The sequence below is a fragment of the Pristiophorus japonicus genome, chromosome 14 (genome assembly GCF_044704955.1).
Source record: "Pristiophorus japonicus isolate sPriJap1 chromosome 14, sPriJap1.hap1, whole genome shotgun sequence".
NCBI lineage: Eukaryota > Metazoa > Chordata > Chondrichthyes > Pristiophoridae > Pristiophorus > Pristiophorus japonicus.
Window position 1 is genome coordinate 96787384 of NC_091990.1, and position 18235 is coordinate 96805618.

The 18235-nt window shown below is 41.8% G+C and overlaps 1 protein-coding gene across 2 annotated transcripts in view; it reads right to left on the bottom strand.

Moving 5' to 3' along the window:
* Positions 1–4120: 4120 nt before the first annotated feature.
* Positions 4121–18235, bottom strand: part of ptdss2 (phosphatidylserine synthase 2) — a 111183-nt gene continuing 97068 nt past the window's right edge. For both annotated transcript variants that reach the window (XM_070899390.1, XM_070899389.1), the window contains one exon: positions 4121–7314. In XM_070899390.1, coding sequence (XP_070755491.1) covers positions 7173–7314 — 142 coding nt within the window. In that variant the 3' untranslated portion in view covers positions 4121–7172. The remainder of the gene's footprint in view (positions 7315–18235) is intronic.

Here is an 18235-nt window from a genome sequence, read left to right on the forward strand (position 1 = left end):
TTTTCCGGTTGACAAACAATGACTAGTGCGATGCCGGGGCCTCAACTATTTACAATCTATATTAATGTCTTGGATGAAGGGACCAAGTGTAATGTAGCCAAGTTTGCTGCTGATACAAAGATGGATGCGAAAGCAAATTGTGAGGACACAAAAATTCTGTAATGGGATATAGGCGGGCTAAGTGAGTGGGCAAAAAATTGGCAAATGGAGTATAATATGGGAAAATGTGAGGTTATCTACTTTGGCAGAAAAAATAGAAAAGCAAATTACAATTTAAATGAAGAAAAATTGCAAACTGTTGCAGTACAGAGAGACCTCTGTGTCCTTGTGCATGAAACACAAAAAGTTAATATGCAGGTACAGCAAATAATCAGGAAGGCTGTTCAGAGAAGGTTCACAAGGTTGATTCCGGAGATGAGGGGATTGACTTGTGAAGATAGGTTGAGTTGGTTGGGCCTATATACATTGGAGTTCAAAAGACTGAGAGGTGATCTTATTGAAACATATAAGATAATGAGGGGCTCGACAAGGTGGATGCAGAGAGGATATTTCCACTCACAGAGGAAACTGAAACTAGGGGACATAGAGTTTTAAGTCTATGGAATTCTCTGCCCCAGGGAGCTGTGGAGGCTGGGTCATTGAATATATTTACGGCAGAGCTGACAGATTTTTGAGCAATAAGGGAGTAAAGGGTTATGGGGAGTGGGCAGAGAGATAGAGCTGAGTCCATGATCAGATCAGCCATGATCTTACTGAATGGCGGAGCGGGCTCGAGGGGCCAAATGGCTTATTCCTGCTCCTATTTCTTATGTGCTTATGTTCTTAACAAATCTTGATGCCGGTTATAGGCCAACAGAAGGAATGCACAACATGCAAAGAATCCATAGGATATTAAAGGCGACACGAGGGAGAAACTACGGATCGAGAAATAATTACCTCAAACAGTATGGCCATGCTGCAATAACTATATTAATCCATTACTGGGTTATAACAAATTACTTTAAGATTAATTCTCTAAACTAGCTGCTTATTGCAACTGGCCTCCTTTGCTTAACAACCAAAAATGGTCTGGATTTGCACAAACCAATCCTTCTTTGAAGCATGCTTAAAGCTCAAAGTAGAGAATATGGTGAATGAAAATTCAGTCTTTTTAAAAGAATAGCTCCAGAGAAATAATGAAAAATCTTTGGATGAAGTTTTGATGTTGTGTATATGCGCACAATGCAAGGCACAAGATACTTAGCAAGATACACGTGGAGTACACATTTCAATGGTCTTTACACAAAAATACAATAGAGCTATATCTGAACTGCATGGTATTTAACTATTTTAAGGCAATGGACCCAGCCTGCGATAGAGATCCATGCCGAGAGACATAGAGGTTACAACCAGTCGGCCCAACCAGTTTTTATCGGTGTTCACCTGCCACATTAGAAAAGTCCTAGTCAAATTTACTCACCTCGCTTTCATATCCCTTCACCACCTTTCCAATCTAAACTTCAACCATGACAGTTTCTGTCTCAAACAGTAACTTTGGAAGTGAATTCCACAGCCTCACAACTCTGTAAAGGTTTCACCGGCCATCTGTTGTAAATCTCTTAAATGTAATTTTGTATCTATGACCTCTCATTGAAAGAGCACACTCTGCTTCTATCCACCCTGCCTTATCCTTTCATAATTTGAAACATTTCTATTATAACATTCCGTAATCTGAGTTGTTCGAACAAAAAAGACAATTTTTAAAAACTTTTGTATTTCCTCATACCAGGCAGACTCCTAGTGAATCTGTAATGTACGCTCTCAAGCCTCAAAGTCCTTCTCTATACTGTGGAGCCCAATATGCTACACAGACTCTGCTTTATATAGGTTCATTATTAACTCTTGACTTTTATATTCTTTCCTGGTCATAACGTCTAAAATGCCATTTTTTAAAAAATAAACTGCTTCACCCAGAGGTGCTGCCTTTAATGCCTTGTGAACCTGTACTCCTAAATCCCTCTGCTCTTTAGCCTACTACCAGAGTATATATATATTTTTTAAAACCAAATTACAACACCTGCTGTAACGACATTCAGGAACTGAGTCTTCAGGAACCAAAAGAATCTTTAGAATCCATAAAAGATATAGTAAAAACACCTGAAGGATCAGTCATTGAGGAACTGCTGCTTAAAGACCCCTCACAGTATTTGGCACAGTTCCATGGGGGAACTGCTTTTAAATTGAGAGTGCGCCGAGGACTATAGTACAAGACAAGGTAAACCAGGAAGCAGTGAATACATCATGCCAAGCTTTGGTGTTAAGAGCAAAAGGAGTTAAGGCATTCTGTCATTTTGAATCCTGGGAAAGAATTTGATAGTACAAAGCTGAAATATTTAAAGTGGTCAAGTAAAAACACCATTAATCTTATAAACTGTGTTTTTTGTATTATTTGGTCAAAACAAAAATCATACTTGTATACATCAGAGACTTGCTAGGAAAGAGACGACCAGGCATTAATTACCCTCCTGAAATAAGTCAGAAGCAGCAATAAATTGGGTAATTTTAGTTGGTCCAAAGCTTTATGAAGGACCTTATTCTTCAACACATTCTTAAAGTTTCAGCACTGTAAAATGTAAAAAATGCAAGCAATATAGTTCAAACAAAGTAGATTTCTGCTCGTGACAATCTACAAAATATTTTTTTTTAAATAGTTTGGAATTAGCTGAAGTAAAGGCCTCCCTAAGTTAAAGTACCATACTCGTACTGCATAGTGAGCATTAGGATTCCAGTGGATCTTTTCCACAATTCTCAATCTATCTTTAAACCTGCAGTGGGAGAAGGTACATGTTCAATTGACTGGACTGTTTGACAGGCCTGACTAGCAGAAAAAGGAGCTGCCGTTTCAAATAATCCATTGCACATAATTTCACACTATTTTCCAGTTGACAATACAATTCATTTTCCCCTGGCATTGCAACATGAATAGGTTTTTGATTACATACTGGTTCAAAGAGGTTGACCCCAGTTTCAGCAGAAGTCGGTCACATCCCAAAGCTTTAAAGTGACAAACCTATAATGAAACAAATACCCTTATCATTTGGTAATGGAATAGCCAGCGTATAACTCATGATTGCAATTCAAGGCTTCAGTGATGTCTCAGACTTGGAAGTAGCCCATTTCTAATCTGCAACAGTAACACAATATGCCTTGATTAAAACAAGGCATATTCCATTACTGTCAACACAAACAGATTTTAAAATTATGCACCAACACACACACACTGGGATTTTACAGTACTGTTAACATATAAAAAGACTTGCTTATGTATATCACACTTCACAACCTCAGGATGTCCCAAGCACTTAACAGCCAATTAAGTATGTTTGGCATGTAGTTACTGTTGTAATGTAGGAAACACAGCAACCAATTTGTGCACAGCAAGCTCCCACAAACAGCAATTAAATAAATAGGTCATTTTTTTAGGTGTTGGTTGAGAGATAAATGCTGGCCAGAATACTGCGGGGGTGTGGGGAGTGGGTTTGGAGGGAGTCCACTGCTCTTTTTCAAATAGTGCCATGGGAACTTTTACGTCCATCTGAGAGCAAATGGGGCCTCAGTTTAACATCACATCCAAAAGACCGCACCTGCGACAGACAATGCAGTCCTCCCTCACTAGTGTACATAAGCGCCAGCCTAGATTATGTGCTGAAGTCTCTGGAGGTACTGCTTGAACCCACAATCCATGGTCCAGAGACGCGAGTGCTACCACTGAGCCATACACTGAAGCTTTACAGTACAGCCACCAACAGCAGTGCATACACATACAGTGCACAGTGACATACACGTTAGGGTTTATAGAACCATCAGCAACATGCACTGGGGCTTTGCAATACAGCCAATATGAACTTCCACACATAGGGCTATATAGTATATCCAGTACTAACATACATACACTGTACAGTCCAGCCGGTATTAACACAGATTGCACTGTACAGCCAATACCAACATACACACACACACGGGCTGTACAGTAGTCAACAGAACAACATATTTGCAAAAAAAACAAATCAAATCAGCAGTGGAGTAAATTCAACCCTTTTTTCAAAACCTATTTGTGTCATTAGCTGGAACGGAAGCAATATTAATCTCATACTTTCCAGTTTATTTAGAACATATTGCCACAATCAATTCTTCAGAAAAATGACTGGTCAAGAGATGAGCATTACGATGTAAAAATATTCATAAAACTATCCAGGTTCAAAGAGGTTATACACTAGCAATAACAATCTGACAGATTTGTATTAACAGACAATGAGAGAATTAAAAAAGGACCAGGATTCCTTTTGTATCTCAAATAAAATCCATTAAAGTATAGTTAGTGTTAAAATATAAATCAAAGCAGCTCATTAATATTGTGAAGTTTAGTAAATGGTCAAGATGTACTGATCTGTACATGTACTGTTAACGGTATTGAAAGTGTGCCTTAAGGATAAACAGAAGAGGGATAGTGGCTACATTTAGGCACTTTGTCCAGCCTCTGGCATGATTGAATCCCCTGTAACGCACATCGTGTTCAGTATTGCTTCACTCACTAATATGACGGACAAAGCAGGTTTGTTAACCTTTTGAGGACAGCAGCAGCAGTATTTTTACACCAATGTACATAATTGCATATGTTCGGCAATTAATGGGGGCAGAAGTGTTCCAGAGGCTTATAATGATGGAGAGCGCGCGAGCGCTGCACTGGGTGTTTTATCCATTCAATGTCCATAATTCCAATAAATCGTGCTGGAGCAAGTGTTTGTAATCAAATGGCAATCTTTGATTCCAGGAAGCCAGTCTCTTAACTCACGATAATGCATCTAATTACATTCCTAATTCTGCTTAATCCAATAGGAAATCCAAGTGTTCCGACTTTGAAAACAAACCTGGACATTTCCTTTCTGGAATGAATGAGAACTATTACCCTAAAAAATGAGCAGATTTCAAAACTATCGACATTCAGTCCTCAAAGGGTTACATTCTGTCCATTTCACTCTCTTCATCTCCCTCGATTTGAACAATGACCAAGCATTATATCACCATATATCTGTAATAATGGTCCCAAATATTTCTAACCTCCCCCCACCATTAAAATATGATTTCCATAAATTCCCATGCTCAAGAAACCCACCAGCTCTTTGAGGGCTGCAAAGGACAATTTAGGACTAGAAATCAGATTTGTAGTTAATAGTGAAGGAGAATTTGCACATTTCTCAAACGAAGTTTGATAATAGGCATTGAAAGCCAAGACAATTTCCAGTAAGAAATGTTCAGTGCTCAGAATTAACAAACACAAATCAAGTTAACTGAAACTAAAACCTAAAGTCCCCTGCATGTTGTAAATGCAAGCACACTAATTCAACAGATATGAAAATACAGTCACAAAAGCTTAGAAAAAAACAAGTGGATTTCCTGAGAATTGGAATTGATGTTGGTTACATTCAGTTCGAGTAGCACATCATTCCAAAGTCTATAAAAGCAAAATAGCCGCAGGGACAGGCTTACTTTACAGCAGGGTGATGCGTACAATACTTCAGGGACAGGCTACCTTTACTGCAGGGTAAGATGTACAATACCATCCGGACAGGTTACCTTTACAGCGGGGTGATAATGTACAATTACCTTAGGGACAGGTTAACTTCACAGCAGTATTGCTATCTGAAGTGCATCATTGCTTTATCGGGACTTTCTTTATGGCGTTGTGGGGGGGAAAAGAGAGGCAGAGAAAAATAATTACTATGCCCACCTCAGGTGCAGTTTACCTCACATCAAGGCGGGGCACACCAGCTATGGGGCAGGCTTATTTTACATCATGGTGTTGTGGACGATACTTTAGAAACAGGATTACTTTGTTTTTAAGTCAGAACTGATTGGACCCACCAAAGCAACAAAACACCAGCAGCATGTATGCAATAAGGGACGCAATCTCCTCTGCACAGAGCACTACTCTAAAGTGAACATGTCCCAGACTTCATTACACCATATTCTTCTACCCTCACAAGGCATCTTAGCTTATAATACCAAATATGATTTACATTATCAATAGACAAAACAGTAATCTTATTTCAAAAACAATACAGCATATTAGTTAACTATATCATTTAAATCTCAATATTTAGCACTATACATTTTTTTTGCTTTGTTCGAACTAAACTCTCACCCTTTCTTGCACCCAGTATTCAGACAAAATTTACCAGCTTAAAAAATGGCATAATGAAGCATACAAGAAAAAAAATTCAAGTAATACTATCATTTTATAAATTAACCCCAAGTATAAAAACATCAGTGATTCCAATTCCTGGATGGAAATGACAGTTATATATGGCTTTAAGAGTTCAAAACCAAGATCACTATTGCTGAAGGATTTGAATACCGTAATTTCATGAAAACAAAAACTTATTTTTTTTTAAATCTGCCAAAATTCTCAATGCATGATGAGTTATAAGGAAGAACTTTTCTTACAAAACACTGGCCAGCAGTGCTAGATGCAGCCAGGTATCCTAATGCGCAATTGGACACTTATGGATCCAGGGCTGGACAAATTTAACAGCCTGTAATAAAAATAAAAGGTTGGTGTTCCAGTGCAATCCTACCACTAGATGTAACCAGCAACATTCAGTATTATACCAAGTTGCTAAAACATACTAAAGTGATCTAGGGTAGAGTGGTAATACACCAACATTTTCTGCACTTTTAGATTTTTAAATATTAGGCATGGAAGCCTGAATGGTCTCCTAGATCCAACAGTGCTGGCCACTTCAAAATTCCCTTAAAGGAATAAGTTAAATCCTTGGTAGGAGATGACCAAGTTAATAATTAGTTCATAATCCATGTTAAAATGCGATTTGAGAGCTTAGAGTGAACCTATGGGTGTTTAGAACCTATCTGTACAACCATAAGTTGGCAATTAGTGTCGGAAACATTGGCAAGGTTTAGTTTCATGAAATTATGATAATTTTGTTAGTGCTGCAAAGTCAATACATAAACTAAACACCCAGTGAATGTAACTAAGATTCCTTTTTAGAATATATTCTTCAGCCAACAATTGAAGTAGCACCAGTGATGTCCAATGGAGAAACTGGGCTCCTTAATACTCAAATCATCAACTGGCCTGTTGGTGCATAGTAGTCAGTCTTTTCACTTTGTAACATTCAACATTTCCTCTGTCGGACATCATTGCCACTATGTTTGCTTTTTATAAAAGGATTTGCACTGCCATTGCCTATTTTTTCCTTTTCACTGACGTTCGCCTGTTTTTGCAGTCTTGTTTCCTTCCATCGCAACGTGATATTCCTGTTAGAAACAAAACTGTGTTAAAACTGCTATATAGGCAATTATATCATTCAACAATACATCACATCACAAGAGTTTCAACTCTTTCTAGTCCAGGAGTTCTTCCATAATGATCAGGCTTCAACCCATTAACTCCATCAACTCAAACTACTTGAAATCCCGTAAGTTTGCGCAAGTCAAAATTACTAGAATTTTCTGCTACGATAGTTCCTGTACCACTGAGGTATATCAGATCAGTTACGCTGGTAGGATTACCCAAGCCTGCAGTGATCAGTGATGCTTCAGTGTTCTTCAAACTTGCATGATAAATGCACACAATTTCACAATGTTTGTTGTTTTAGGAACTTGGTTTTTGTGACACTATGCATCTCTAGCTGTTGTCCTGGAGCTCACACAGAGCTAGTTCACTGTTCGGCCACCGATTCGAATGGGAGTTGCTGGAGACAATTTAAGTGCATCGTCTGCAGCTTCAGTGTCGAAGAATTTGATGCCAGTGATAAAAGCATTATGTCAGCAAGAAATTCAGTATTATATGCAGAGCATGGAAAGGCGGCTTGCTCTAGAGTACCTCGTCTATCACAACATCCCGTGTTTGTCTCTGAACTAGAAGAATTCTGCATCAAACACAACTGGCAACAGGGAATTGAAATTTGCCTTCTTCAGTTGGGCTGTTAGACAGGCTGTCCCGAGGGAAGTTTTCCCTCAAAGTAAAGCTAAAACCAATTGCCCGCCTTATCCACTTGAATCACATTCACTATCAGCTGACCCTGGAGCAGTATTGATGGTCAATACTGATTAAACATCCCAGCTGGAACAGGAGGAGGATAAGGACGATTGCAAACGACAGTGCCCTTGGTCACCTCACCCTCAAGGATACAGGTTGTACATCTCCAGTCTGGCACCCTCGGGACCTGACCGATGCCGGAACAGAGAATTTCCCGAATCATGGGAGGTCTTGCTTATCAGTACCGATAGACAGCACCCAGGCTTGTGTATCTGGGTGAGTGCGTGCTAGCACCTTGTGGGCGACTCCCTCAGCACCCGCGCACGCACTCACTGACTGACTGACAGCCGCTCCCAGCCGATCGCCAAGCACATTGACGGCAGCTGATGAAAACTTAAAAAAAAAAATAAACCTGCCATTCATTCAGGCCCAACTAATGACAAACCACGGATGTTTCCGGTTGAGTGTGTCCCAGACTGGGCAGGTACAACCTGTATATGGACATGGAATGCAGTGCAAGCAGAACAGCATTAAAACAGCGTTCTCCCGTTTAATGCTCTCCCACCCCACCCCACCCCCCCTCCTTCCGACAAGAGTGGATACTAACAAGACTACACAGAATTACATAGAATGACACAGTACAGAAACAGGCCATTCAGTCCAACAGGTCCATGCCAGTGTTTATGCTCCACATGAGCCTCCTCCTACCTTACTTAATCTAATCCCATCAGCATACGATTCTATTCCTTGCTCCCTCATGTATAAGCGTTCCCTTATGATTAGGTCATTAAACTCAACTCGGCCCTAACCGATTTGAGTTTAAAATGGAGCTGGGTGATTCAGAATGGAAGTGGCCATTACATGGAATATGCAGGTGTCGATTTATTCTTTAAAAAAAATTCTTGGGACGTGGCGATGCAGGCATTTATTGCCCGTCCTTAGTTGCCCTCAGATGGTAGTGGTAGGCCTTTTAGTGGTTTTGACTGATTGAGTGGCTCTCAAGGCCACTTCAGAGGCAGTTGAGAGGACATTACGTCAATGTGGGACCGGAGTCATGTATAGAACATAAGAACATAAGAATTAGGAACAGGAGTAGGCCATCTAGCCCCTCGAGCCTGCTCCGTCATTCAAAAAGATCATGGCTGATCTGGCCGTGGACTCAGCTCCACTTACCCGCCCGCTCCTCGCAACCCTTAATTCCCTTATTGGTTAAAAATCTATCTATCTGTGATTTGAATACATTCAATGAGCTAGCCTCAACTGCTTCCTTGGGCATAGAATTCCACAGATTCACAACCCTCTGGGAGAAGAAATTCCTTCTCAACTCAGTTTTAAATTGGCTCCCCCGTATTTTGAGGTTGTGCCCCCTAGTTTTAGTCTCCCCGACCAGTGGAAACAACCTCTCTGCCTCTATCTTGTCTATCCCTTTCATTATTTTAAATATTTCTATAAGATCCCCCCTCATCCTTCTGAACTCCAACGAGTAAAGACCCAGCCTACTCAATCTATCATCATAAGGTAACCCCCTCATCTCCGGGATCAGCCTCGTGAATCGTCTCTGTACCCCCTCCAAAGCTAGTATATCCTTTCTTAAGTAAGGTGACCAAAACTGCACGCAGTACTCCAGGTGCGGCCTCACCAATACCCTATACAGTTGCAGAAGGACCTCCCTGCTTTTGTACTCCATCCCTCTCGCAATGAAGGCCAACATTCCATTCGCCTTCCTGATTACCTGATGCACCTGCAAACTAACTTTTTGGGATTCATGCACAAGGACCCTTTTATAGGGGGCACTGGAAAAAATTTGATTTTAGCGCCCCAAAAAAAAAGGGAAAAAAAGGGGCCTTGAAAATGTCAGCTGTGTCACCCAGGCGGGTGGCACGGTTTAATGTTTATGTTATTTTCAGGTAAACTCAAAAGAGTTTCATGCACAAGGACCCCCAGGTCCCTCTGCACCGCAGCATGTTGTAATTTCTCCCCATTCAAATAATATTCCCTTTTACTGTTTTTTTCCCCAAGGTGGATGACCTCACACTTTCCGACATTGTATTTCATCTGCCAAACCTTAGCCCATTCGCTTAACCTATCTAAATCTCTTTGCAGCCTTTCTGTGTCCTCTACACAACCCGCTTTCCCACTAATCTTTGTGTCATCTGCAAATTTTGTTACACTACACTCTGTCTAGGATGGCAAGTCTCCTTCCCAGAAGGAGATTAGTGGACCAGTTTCCCCAACAATCCAACAGCATCACAGTAACTTTTACTGGCACCAGCTTTTTATTTCCAAATTAAACTTTGCTCTGTAGAATACTCTACAATAGTTCCTTTGCTAGCAGAGGATGTTTCTGAGGAGTAGTAGGAAGAGTTTTACAATTCTATCTTTGAAGTGGGGAGTTGAGAGTATTGATATTTAACTCTTCCCTCCCCCACTGGGAGAGTCCATCATGATTGCATGTGGGCCGGGGAAGCTTGATGAGCTGAATGGTCGCTTTGGATCTTCTATCTTCAAGCTTCATTCCAGGAGCCTTTCCAAATTACAGCCTCGGCTGCTTGGCTTGCAAAAGTTAAAAGCTAGTGTTGGTTAGTTCCAACTAAAATTTGTTGCTATACTAGTGAGTCTCCTGTGCAATTGCTCATGGGTAGACGAATGATATGCTAATGCATAAGTACAGAGTGGTATGCCATGTTGTACACAATGTGTTATCCTGCTGCTAAAGTGGAACACTTCTTTTAAGACTACAAAGTCTAATTGTTAAGTGCACACAGGTTCCGGTCAAGCTTTTAATTGTTGTTTGGTTAGGGAACTTTCGGATTGGAAAATGCTTGTAGGTTTCTGGCTCGAGGTAGATGACTAGCTTTTCTTGTTCTTAAAAAAAAAGTTTGGCATCTGTAACGAAGTTTGATATCTGGAGTGCGATGACCATGTGATATTATTTACTACAGTCAGCGGTTCCTTGTAGTATCTTTTAACTACAATGCAATGCCTTTTACTTCAAGTGAAATGAATACCCTGGTTTTTAGACAGACAAGGGGTGATAAAAGCAGTTGCAGAGAAAAATAAAAATTGTGAATCGTAGGAAATCTATAAAGCACAGAAATTGCTGCCAATACAAAAGTCAGCCTCACCCATGACAGTTCTCATGAAGGTTTTTACTCTCAGATGAGCATTTGCAATTTTTTTTTGAAGATAAGTCAGATTAGATCCACTTTAGCCACCATTAGTGAGAGTTTCCAAAAACATTCATGGCCTACATTTTAGCCATGTGGACAGAAAGACAAACTATTTTGCTCATAACCCTATGTAGACTGGGAAGGACAACACACCACAAGCCATAAAGCACCGACTTAGCATTCTAAAACAGCTGCCGAGAAATCTAATTTCATGCATTTTGTTGATTTTCTACATTACTATACACAAAGCTTGAAAACATTTTCAAGCTATTGCACATACTGAAGTTTTTTCTATAATAAACAGTACCTCAAACTGCTGTGGATGGGACAGCACTTCCAAAATAGGTAAGGGTCTATTTAACTCTGGGAAAAAGAAATGTTCCTCGAGTAGAAGGTAAATTTACCAAATACATTTGTTACACACATACTTCCAAGCTTTTATTTCATAATTTTAGAGTTAAAGTTCCTATCACCCCATCAGATAAATGAACTGAAGCAACTTTGGCATAGCCTAACAAAAACACAACAAAAACAAACGGGTAAGAATCAGGATCTTAAAACAAACATGCAGCACAGGACATGAGCAACCCTTCATACTGAGTTGCCTCTGATCTGTTAGTTCTGTCCATCCTGCTATACAACAAACTTAAATCAGAGATGTAAGTTTCGTAAAGCTCTTATTCACAAAACTCTGATTCTACATTCTAAGTGTTTTAAAGTCAAATAGAGAAGTGAATGCAATTAGTGACAGAAAATTGCCACGGCTCAAGTAGACTTATTTGTGCATGAATTTTTTTTTTAAAAAAGCAGAAGAGGAAGGAAGATTTTCGAGGTACATGTTGGGCCAAACAAGCGGGGGCATGACATCACATTCTTGCCACAAAGCTTGAAAAGGAAAAAAGCAAAATACAAGCTGGCCTACCATCAGACTGTCAAGCCCGTCTGGCACTGTCCAGTGTCACATGTTGTTGGGGGCGTCAAAACCAACAGAACAGCAGCCTGGATTCAATACTATACCATTCACATGATTTCCACTGTGCCAAGTAATGCAATGTGGCAAGGGGCAGGGGGGGGGGGGGGGGTGGGATACAGTTGCAACTACCAACTTCAAATACACACAGAAATAGCACTGGCAGACCAGGGAAAAGGTTGTTAAAATACTTACATCTTTGGTAATGGTTGCCAGAGAACAAAAAACTTCCAATTCACGCCAGCTATAGGCACGAAGTTATGGTATTTTACAAAAGTGAGAACACCCGGAACGCACAGTAACTGGGGAGAAATGTTGTTCATTTGACAGACAAGGCTTCAGACAGAGCCGTAAGTGCATCTTGCCTCAGTTCTAAAGTGTCGAGTCAATGATGAGATTCCTACATTTGCAAACGTAGCTTCGATATTTCACAAGTTCATCTTTTACCCTACGAATGGAAACATATGGCTGGAAGAGGCTGGGTTGTCTGAACTTATGAACCTGGGTGGCATCGGCTGACCAGATCATCTATTCAAGCTAGCACTTGATACCAAAATCATCATAAAATTCACATCTTCTGAAAATGAAGTATTGACAAGACTAGTCATTGCAGTTATGGAAGTGAAAAATAACACCCCTTTTTGTTACAAGACATGCACGACTACATCTACAACACAACAGATGGGAAATGATGGAAACTGAGCTCACGGCTTCACACAAACAGTGGCTCAATGAAAACATCTCTGCAAATCTCCTCCAGTGGAAGTGTGGAAGATGGAGTGTTTGGAAAGGGGTGTGGGGGAGGTGTGACGAGGAGGGGAGGAGCTGAAATAAGAAAGGTCGCACTACCTACCTCACTGAATGAGCACATCCCACTGAAAACAGGGGAAAAAGAATCAATCAAATGGTGCTAGGTCCAGGTTGCACAGTAAACAAGGCATGACACCATGGTCACACACAAAACAGCAAACAATCAGCACAATGGTGCAGGTCGTCAGCTTTCAAGACAAGTTGCAAGAGCTTTCCATGCATTGAAGAGACTGGACTGCAAGGTGGGGCTCCGTTTACACTGCTCAGCACATAATAGATTAGGTTCTTTACAGTATGCATTTGTATTCTTTGTACAACACAAACCTGTTTGAGGCACTATACATGTTTTGAGATAACACCAATACTTAAACGTCAATTAGAAACATTTAAAAGAATGAAATAATGCTTCAGATTTAGGTGACCGATCATGCTGCATTGCATCACACGTAGCAAAACACTCAGTAGTCACACAGCAACAAGGTGATATACAGCAGTTACAGAACAATTCAATGGCATGGATAAAAATTGGTCATTTTAATTGACATTAGCTATATACTCATTTTGACTGTGACTAGCCAGTAAGATAGACAAGAATAGCCAAAGTGGCCTGCTAATTACCAACCCTAAATCTTTGTGAGACAATGCTCCTATTTTATTCACTATTCCCTCTCCCCCCACACCCACACAAACCAACTGAACAAAAAGCCACCGCACATATGCAAAAGACAAACTTTTAAAAAGTTAACACGACAAAATAGCTGTGCCATCTATTCTTCTATAGAAATCATCCTGCCTCACGAACGTACCAATTGGTGACATCCCAAATGAACGACCCAATTTCTGCTAGCTTAATTCCCCAAAAGACATTCTACTGAAAATTTCTACTTGTGTCAACACACGTAATTCAGTAAGAGTTGCCGTTATATTACTCACACACCTCAACATGGCATCCAAGGTGTCCATTTATCAGTTTTTAAAAAATCTACTCCAATCAACAGTTACTAAACTCCTGAATGCTTACCAGCTAAGAAATGTATACACATAAACTGACTTTCAACATAGGCAGGTGGGGGAAGCAACTGCAATAGGAAAAACAGACGTGCCCCTGGGACAGATATCAGTAAACAAATCGGTTTCAATTTCATAATTTAATTGAAATGGCAGAATTAAAGAGCAATTAAGAGTTCCTGCAATCACATGTCACAACCGAGCCAATATGTGCTACAATAATTTTTCATTTTGTGAGCAAATGACGAGAAAACAATGTAGTGACTGGTAGCTATATGCACTTGTGCCAAGAATGGAAACGGGTAGCTCTCCTGATGCCAGACAGGTTTCTTTAGAGCACAATTACCATTCAGTAATTTCTGATAATCCAAGGACATAGAACTAGAGCATCTTATAGCACAGGAGGCTATTTGGCCCATCGTGTTTGTGCCAGCTCTCTCAAAGATCTATTCAATTAGTCCAACTCGTCAGCTTTCTCCATTTGCAGACAATCTTTTCCCCCTTCAAGTATTTATCCAATTCCCATTTGAAAGTTGTTATTGAATCTGCTTCCACCACCCTTTCAGGCAGTGCATTCCAGGTCATAACTCGCTGCATAATTTTATTTTCTCGGTTTCTCCTCTGGTTCTTTTGCCAATTATCTTCAATCTGTATCCTCTTGGTTACCAACCCCCTCCTGCCAGTGGAAACGGTTTCTCCTTATCAAAACCCCTCAATTTTGAACACTTCTATAAAATCTCCCCTTAACCATCTGTGCTCCAAGGAGAATATTCCCAGCTTCTCTAGTCTCTCCACACAACCGAAGGTCCTCATCCCTGGTATCATTCTGGTAAATCACCTCATGAATCTGCCTCTCCAACATGAATAATCTGCCCTTCAAATGACCACTCAACAGGATTTTCAGTTTTTATAAAACGCATTTAGCAAACACGTCTTGTCTGCATCCTTTGAAAGTCACAGTAACCTGGCTTCCGAGGATATTCCAGGCTTTTGACGGAGGAAAGGCTAGCACTAATCGCAATATCAAGAGAATGTTACTAAATTAGCCCCGCTAACCCAACAGGTTTTTCTGAGCAAAACTTAAAGGTAAGACAATATATTAAGCTTATTTGCCACTGTGAAAACTATGACAACTTGCAATAATACTGCACCTATCACATCGAAAAACGTTCCAAGTCATTTTACAAGGAAAAACAGATACTTAGCCAGAGGAAGAAAGATTAAGAGTGCTGGCCAAAAATTTGGTCAAAGTGGTAAGCCATGGGGGAAAAGGGAAATGGAGAGGTGAAGGAGCTTAGGAGAGGATTCCAGAGCGTGGAGCCCAATGGCAGAAGACAACTCTGCCAGTGATGGGGCACAGCTACTGGGAGATGCACAAAAGGCTGGGTTCAAAGGTGCACAGAGTTCAGGGGAGGAATGAAGACATCGAAGGATTTAAACATAGGATGAGATTTTCTAATTTGAGGTGTTGGACTGGGAGCAAATGTAGGTCAGTGAGGAATGGGGTGTGGGTGAATGGGACTTTGTGCAGGATAGGACGTTGGCTCCTGCACCTCTGTTACCTCTCTAATCCCCCAAGGGCTTCTCCTATTTCTCATCTACATGCTGCCTCTCAGCGACATCATCCAAAAACACAATGATAGGTTCCACATATACGCAAACGACACCCAGCTCTATCTCACCACCACCTCTCTCAATCATTCCAATGTCGATGATTTGTCACATTGCTTGTCCGACAACAAGCAGAAATTTCCTCCAGCTAAATATTAGAAAGACTGAAGCCATTGTCTTCGGTCTAAGCCACAAAATCTGCTCCCTAGCCACCGATTCCATCCCTATCCCATTTCAATGTCTGAGGCTGAACCAGACCATTTGCAACCTTGGTTTCCTATTTGATCCAGACTATCCAGACTTGCAAGTATATCACCGTTCCTTCATCGGCGCTGGGTCAAAATCCTGGAACTCCTTCGCTAACAGCACTGAAAGAGCACCTTTACCATACAGAATGCAACGGATCAAGACGACGACTTACCAGCATCCTCTCAAAGGAAATTCGGGATGGGCAATAAGTACTGGCGCTGCCAGCGATACCCATATCCGGTGAATGAAAAAACCCAAGACTGCCTACATCCAACTCCATAACATGGCCCATCTCTGCCCATCTGCTGCTGAAACCCTCATCCATGAGTTTGTTACCTCTAGACCCCAATGTTCTCCAGGCCCGTCTCCCATCTTCCAACCTTCATAAACTTGAAATCAGCCAAAACTCTGCTGCCGGTATCCTAACTTGCATCAAGTTCCATTCATCCATCACCTCTGTGCTCGCTGACCTACATTGGCTCCCGGTCCTACAATGCCTCAGTTTTAAAATTCTCATCCTTGTTTTCAAATGCCACCATGGCTTCACCCCTCCCCGTCTCTGTAACCTCTTTTAGCCCGACAACTCTCCGAGAGTTCTGCCTTCCTCCAATTCTGGCCTTTTGCACATCCACAATTTTAATCGCTCCATCATTGACAGCTGTGCCTTCAGCTACGTGGGCTCTGAGCTCTGGAAGTCCCTCCCTAAGCCTCTCACCTCTCTTTCCTCCTTTAAGATGCTCCTTAAAACCTACCTCTTTGACCAATTTTGGGCACCTGTTCGAATATCTCCTATGGTTCAGTGCTAAATGTTGTTTAACGCTCCTGTGAAGCATGTTAGAATGTTTTACTATATTAAAGGCATTATATAAATGGAAGTTTCTTTGGTAGCTGAGTTTTGGATGTGCTGTAGCTTATGGAGAGCAGAGAACAGGTGACTGTCCAGGAGTTCATTGGAATAGTCGAGTCTGAATGCAACAAAGGCATGGATGAGAATTCAGTGGCAGATGGGTTGAGGCAAGGACAGCAGTGGGCAATGCTACATTGAGAGATGGAAGCAGATGCATTCACAACTTTGCCTCTCAGAGCGGAGTCAAAGATTTTGTGTTCTCATGTATGCCTCAAAGTCTCCCACTGAATTCCCAAGAACTTGTGTGTTCTAAATGCAAAATATTTCGAATTGATCACTAGTTTTAGGAACTCTAGCAGTTCATTGGACCCAAGTTTCCGCCCTCTGGAAAAACGGCGCATCTCCATAAGGGTGCGCCGACTTTCTGGAAGAAAAAGCGCGCCAAAAACTTACCTTGTGATTCTCCAGTCTCCTCAGGACGTCTTCGTGCTCGGCGTGGTGCAGCACAAGGGGTCGGGGGCGGAGCCAGGTCCCGGGGCTGAAAACATTGTGCGCGCGCATGTGCAGTAGCTCCAGGCTCCCGAGGCTGCGTGGGAGGGGCCCGACCCTAGTCCTGGCCGAATGGGCTCACTGGGCGAAGATCGGGACACGGACCTCCCTCCCGTTCAGCTCCCTCCACCCCCCCTCCCGTTCAGCCTTCCCCCCCCCCCCTCCCTCCCTCTTCTCCCCCCCCCTCCATGTCATTGGCGGGGCCTGCCCGCCCAGCATCTTGCTGGGGGCGGGCCCCGCCGAAGTGTCAGCGGCAGCAGCGGCCCGTTCAACCTCGGTGGCCCGTTCAACCTCTCCCCCCTCTCCCTCCCACCCCCTCTCTTCCCCGCCCCCCTCCTCCTCTCCCTCTCCCCCCATCCCTCCCTCCCCCCGTTCTCTCCCTCCCCTGCTCCTCTCCCTCCCTCCCTCCCCTGCTCCTCTCCCCCCCTCCCTCCCCTGCTCCTCTCCCCTCCCTCCCCTGCCCCCCTCCCTGTCAGAAACAGACACTGACAGAGACAGAGAGAGAGACACTGACAGAGAGACACTGGGGGGCCCCCATCCCAGCACGCTGTTGGAGGGCTCCCAGTGTTGCAGTAGGTGAGTAGAAATAATTTTTTATTTAGTGATTGATTTTTTATTTTATTTTATATTTAATTTTTAATTTTTTTTGGATTGATTTATTGGTTGATTTATTGATTTATTTATCATTTATTATTGATGATGGCTCTTTATTTGTAAAAGTAAAGTTCCCTCCCCACCCCCCCATCGCTTGGTCCCTATGCCTGATTTATAAGTGTAGGCAAGGTTTATGAGCGTAAAAAATCTAGACTTACTCCATTCTAAGTTAGTTTGGAGTAAGCTTTCGCTGCCTAAACTTGCAAAACAGGCGTAAATGGCTGGACACGCCCCCTTTTGAAAAAAAAATCTGTTCTAAAATGAAACTATTCTAACTGACTAGAACTGGAGCAAACTAAATGCCGAGAATTGCAATTTCTAAGATGCTC